The following is a 6,000-nucleotide window of genomic DNA, read 5'->3' on the forward strand; positions in this document are numbered from 1 at the left end:
GCTTATCATCCAAGCAGCTCCTCACACCCTCTGCTTCAAATAAAGCATAAATAAAACAAAAATAATTTGAAAAGTAATAGAATTTCTCTGTGCACCATTTTATTTTCCAGATCTGTGAACCTTCTCATTGAAGGTTATGTAATCGTTGATTGAGGACCCTATGAATGATGTAAATCCATCTACCAGTGAAGTAGACATCAGACAGTGTCAAATCCTATGACCAGCTGCATGTTGGAGGCTCCTAATACAGATTTTTCTCTAACCCTTGTTTCAGCCCCATATTGCCAAGTATGCCTTTGTTGTGAATTACAACTTTGTAACACACAATGGAACATTGCTTACAATAGCTATTGCACAGAGTTTGCGGAGTGTTGATTTAAGTGTTACCTGTCATTAGGTTCATTTTTCACATGATAGGTTTTAAGAGTTGCCTGAGGAGGAGATGACAAAGAAGTACAAAGTATTTGATGGCAGTGGAAAAGCTCTGAAGGGCAAACAGCATGATGAAACATTTCATTTCTTTATGGTAGTTATTATTATGGGAAATCTATCAGTGAGTTGAAACAGTAGAAGGAGATAGAAGTGTACTTAAGGTCATGAACAAGATGTTGTGTTTTTCTCCTCTGTTTCTTGCTCTACATGGATGTTTTATATAGAATTTGGAGAGCTCTAAAGGTGAGAGGGGGGTTAAGGAGAGTTCGGAGTTATATTTACAAGGTAAATGCAGCATCCCTATAATCAAGGTACCAGTTCTTGAATGGATGATGAGCATTGTAAATCCTGAATCAGCTGATTCTATACAGAAAAAATAAATCTGGCTTCAGGAAATGGAGGATTATGGCTATTGCACTGCAAAGGGGTTAGAAATGGGGAGAACTGACCACAGGGAGAACCATTGAGATGGAGAAAGGAGATACCCACAAATTAGGGCACCATGCTATCATTGGCATGATCACATGCTCATGCCCAGACCATGTTTTTTAGGCATTGGATGGTCAATTTGAGGCATTGAGTTGGTTAATTGATGTCTGATTAAGTGCATCTGGATTGGGTACCAATCTTTCCCATCACTGTTTTAATTTAACAAGCCACCTGCACCCTGACGAATAACAACAATGTGAATGAAAAGGGCTGAAATTAGCAAAGTGGCACTGTACAGTATCCCCAAGGGGCCAAAATTCAGTGTGGGTGAGATGGGTTGAATGGTCTGTTCCTGTGGTAAAAATTGGCCCCTTTATCTCCTTCCCCTTATTAAGACATCACTTAAAAGCTGCCTGTTTGACCAAACATTTAGTTCTAATATGGCTTACCTTGAGTGACTTTTTCTTTGTCCTGTTTTGTTTGCTGATGTTCCTGTGAAGTAGCTCAAGATGCTTTGCAACTTTAAAGTTGCTGCAAGAATGTTGTTTTTTATTTGTTTCTTCCCCCTTCCGCAACAGGGTGACCAAGTGATGCAAATTTCTCACGGGACAGAAGTGGGACTCACAGTTGACAAGCCAGTCAGCAATTGGAAGAGAAAGCAATTTCTAATGTGTGATTTTTGACTTTTCCCCCTCTGGCCTAACAGGTTCGGTCATGGAATATTTGTACTGTGTCTTGAAAACATTTACAAGAAAATCACTGGCAAAGATCTTAAATATGAGCTGTTAGTAGGAAAACCAAATGAAATAACCTATCATTACGCAGAGTGTCTCATAAGGGCTCAAGCTGCTGGAAGAGGATGGCGGAAACCTATTCACACACTTTATGCCATTGGGTAAGTGGTTACACTTTGGAGGAAACCACAAGTTGACTCAAGTTTCTAGAGGCTGAGGAAAGCTAGCTTTGCTAAATGTTTTCCTTTTTAAAATATCTTGAATTCTGATATCTATACTATCGCAATCCTTTATATATGTTTGATCAAATCACAACTCCTTGCAATCCACTGGATGTAAAATTTCTCATTTTGCGACAGGAAGTTGAGGGAAGTAGGGGAGCACAACCCTGACTTGATTTTAGGTTTACAGCTATTTTTCTGCCCTCATTTCTTGTATATTCTACTCATGCCAGTTGAGTAACGTATGCCATTTTTAAACAAATTTGTTCACGGGATGTGTGTGTTACTGGCTGGGTCAACATTTATTGCCCATCCTTGGATGCCTTTGAGAAGGTGCTGGTGAGCTGCCTTCTTGAATCACTGCAGTCCATTTTGGTGTAGGTAGACCCATAATGCTACTGGGGAGGAAGTTCCAGGATTTTTGACTCAGTCAGACTGAAGGAGCAGTGATATATTTCCAAATTAAGGTGATGAGTGGATTGGGGAGGAAATTGCAGTTGGTGGTGTTCCTATTGATTTGCTGCCCTTGACCTTTTAAACAGTAGTGCTCATAAGTTGGAAGGTGCTGTCAAGGGAGCCTTGATATGGAAGCCAGGGTAAATAACCAACTTTAAGTCCTTGTACTTTTACTAAAGCTATTCCCAGGTTAAAGAACCACAGTATCCAAATGAACATTTAATGCCACATTTGGAGATGGAGAAAGGAACAAGGTATGAAAGTCAAATGATCTCAGGATAGATAAATATTGCTGATTACAAATTTCGTATAAATTCCAGATAATTAAGAACAGACTTGTCCTTGGTGAACTCTGAATCCTTGTGAGCGAGGAATAGGAAGTGGCATTAAACTAGTCATCAGAAGAGTGCTAAAGAAATTGCAGAAAATGCAGGATTTCACCAATGCAAGGAAAATGCTGGGGGTCAGCAGAAATTAAAAACTCTATAATTTGTCTTAATATTATCTTGCTGATCCCTAACTTATGGACTGCACTGAAAGTGTTAACTAATTTTTTTTTTTAGGGATAATCCAATGACTGACATCTACGGTGCTAATCTATACAACCGCTACCTTGAACAGGAATCTTCTAGGAAAGGATTACGGTTACAAGCTAAAGTTGCTGCGGGAAAACAAACAGCTGCAGTTTCCCAGGAAGAGGATCCTGATATAATAGCAAGCGAACTGACACCAGGTTCTGCTACTTGCTGTAAGTCTGTGCTGGTTTGCACAGGTGTGTACAGTCCCTCTAAACGTGCTTTAGTCAGCCAAGAGGAACTTCGCACAGGGACTGTATTTCATGGGCACAGGGACTTTAGGTTTGATGCTGATTTATCTGATCCAGACTATATTGTGCCAGATATTGATGCTGCTGTGGAACTGATCTATGACCTGGAAAGATATTTGCCAAAATAACCTTTTTAAAGATAGCAAGTCTCTACTTGTATGCCAAGCTTACAACTGAACCTAGGAAAAGGTGGATTTTAAAAAATAATTATAAAAACAAGTTGCCAAGTTCAGTTCAAACAGACACCCAATTGTCTTCTATACTGTGTACTACTGTATTTATCAATGACCCCACCGAACATAAGTCTCAGTTTGGAAATATTGGGGCAAACTGTTAACTTTTTTCTAATGCCCATTCAGTGTGACCAGGTTCTTAGATGTGTGACTTGTACAAGTGCTGATCCCATTACTTTTAAGAAAGTGTACAATAATTTTTTATTATTTGTAAGAATTTCAGCCAATCTCAGATACATGGTTTATTTTCTCTTCACCCCTGCTCCATCTAAACACAAATTTGTACTTCTATTCCATCATATTGGTAAACGAACTGTGGCTGCAGGTTTCTACATTGTGCAAAATATCAAAGTGCATGGAATTTAGTTTGATCTGCTACAGTTATTGATTGCAAAGTAGACAGAACTATCAATAATTTGTTGGAACTTTTATTAAACTCAAACTTATCCTTGAGACAAGAGTGAGAGCTGTATTTTCAAACCAATGTAATGAAAATGTTACTGATTTAGCAATGTTGCTTCAGTATTGTTGAGCTGAATGTATAAATACTTCAGCTGATAGTCATAAAATCTCCCCCCTCAAATCTGAATCATTCAACACATCCAGGTGAAGATTTAGAATGTAAGATGCATATATATAAAACCAGTAGAGCAAACCTAGTTTGGTGTCTATAATATAAAGTTTTCTACTTTTCTCTACTAACGGTTAGGTAATACAAATAGGATTTTACAAATTAATTTTAACTATTCTATTATAAAAGTGTGGTCTATTTTGTTAGTAACTTTATATGAAACATAAAAGATAAGTAGGAGTATCAGTAGGCTATTTGACCCATTAAGCCACTCCATCATTCAACCTGAACATGACTTGGATCTTCTATCTCAAAGCCATACTGTGACTCTCTCCCCATACCACCTGACACTTTAAGTCTCCAGAGCTTTTTATATTTCTTTCTTAAATATATTTGGTGATTTGGCCTCCACAGCCTTCTGTAGAAGAGGAATTCCACAGTTTATCTGAGTGAAGAAATTTCCACTCCTCTCAGTCTTGTTCTGTATCCTGAAACCCCATAACTGTTTGATCTAGAGCTCCCAACCAGGGGAAACATCATCTCTGAATCCAGTCTGGCCAGCCCTTTGTGTTCTGAAACTTTTACAAAGCAGATGTTACAACAGTGTGGAAGTGAGAAGATGGACTTTATTTTAGGAGTGTTAAATGTTCTGTTAATTTATCTCCCCAGTCGAGTCTCTTAGACACGACTAAAAATTTTCAGCTTTATCTTTTCTGACTGCTTGTGAACATTGACATGACAATAAATAAGCTGAATTTGAAAATATAGTGAGTCATATGTCATTTTCAACATTCTGTTGTCAGAAACTAGGTTTAGAAAAAGCATATCATTCATCTGCAATGTTTGGTTTTAAATATTTTGGATTATAAAAATTCTGCTTACCCCTGTAATTTCTTTGTAATGCTTCATTGCTGTTTAAGCACTTCTTCTCCTTTGTTTGCCAAGACAAAAAAAAACTGTGCACTTAGTTTACAAATGAAAGATGGATATTGTGCCTGTGCAGAATTGTTTACTGCCAATTGTCTACAAGCTTGGCAACAATGAGGAGGCTGAGACTTTCACTGTTTTTCTTGTCTTAGTTACAGTGAAACTAGTGTCCCAGACTGTGATACTAACCACAGTTCTGTTCCTGTTTACCTTCTAAAGCACAATTGCCTTCACAATTCCAATTCCTCAAAAAAAACAAAGCTGGCCAGTGATGCTTGGTGTTCTGTTCTAAACATACTGTGCAGAGGCTACTTGACTGACATAGTACAAAGCAAGCAGGACATTAGAGGACTTGACTTTCAGCCTGCCTTTGAGTGGGAATGCAGGCGGGCGGGTGTTAGAAGTAGTGCTGTTGGTTTGTATGCGATGGCTCATTCCTCTCCCGGTCCATCTTCTTATAGGCAGGGTGGGTGAACAGCAGGCTTCCAGAAGGCCTCAATGTTGCTGAAGGTAAAAGGGAACATATCAGCTGCTTGGAGATGGCCACTCGTGTCAGACTCTAGGAAGAGTTAGGGGCCCTCCGTGACTGCCTGCTTGCAGCAGCAGTTAGAGTTTCTCATCCAAATCCCCATTCCACTAAACAACTGCAGTGGTGACTTATCTGCAAAGGCCATTTTCGAAATAAAATGTAAAATGTTGGAGAGGTCGCGCCTCCATTTAAAGTATTTACATGACCTCCCCTGCTGATTCCAAACTGTAAGATCTTTGTCAAACTTGGACAGCAAGCGTACTATGTGGCTATTAATTGTACACTTTTGGGGAGAAGAAGTGAATTTTACAAACTGTGCAAGCTTCCGCATATTCTAAAGTTTCTGTATATTCATTTTTGTATGATGTGTATGATAGGTTGGGATTGGGTTTTTGCACCATCAGGATCAAATAATTCAGTATTTGATTGTTTACATTACTTTAATGGATGGTAGATTGGGTTAGACTCCTTTTGGACCCCAGCAACTTCGACTCAAATTCAGTCCACACTGAGGAGTTGCTATGTGAAATCTGATCTGGTAGGCTCAACTCAGCCCCTGCTTTACATATCCGGCTTTAAACTTGATATTGGTAAAATGGCTGAGGTCCAAAGATGATTCCTGTAAGTCAGAAAAATGCCACT

General features: G+C 38.9%; 1 protein-coding gene across 1 annotated transcript in view; it reads left to right on the plus strand.

Annotated features, from left to right (window-relative positions):
- zgc:77375 (uncharacterized protein LOC402927 homolog) overlaps positions 1-4,643 on the plus strand; it is a 43,053-nt gene extending 38,410 nt beyond the window's left edge. Inside the window, exons 7-8 of the mRNA XM_048606452.1 lie at positions 1,568-1,756; positions 2,836-4,643. Of these exons, the coding sequence (XP_048462409.1) occupies positions 1,568-1,756; positions 2,836-3,226 (580 nt within the window). The 3' untranslated portion in view covers positions 3,227-4,643. The remainder of the gene's footprint in view (positions 1-1,567; positions 1,757-2,835) is intronic.
- Positions 4,644-6,000: the final 1,357 nt, after the last annotated feature.

The sequence above is a fragment of the Rhincodon typus genome, chromosome 16 (genome assembly GCF_021869965.1).
Source record: "Rhincodon typus isolate 14 chromosome 16, sRhiTyp1.1, whole genome shotgun sequence".
Taxonomy (NCBI): Eukaryota; Metazoa; Chordata; class Chondrichthyes; order Orectolobiformes; family Rhincodontidae; genus Rhincodon; species Rhincodon typus.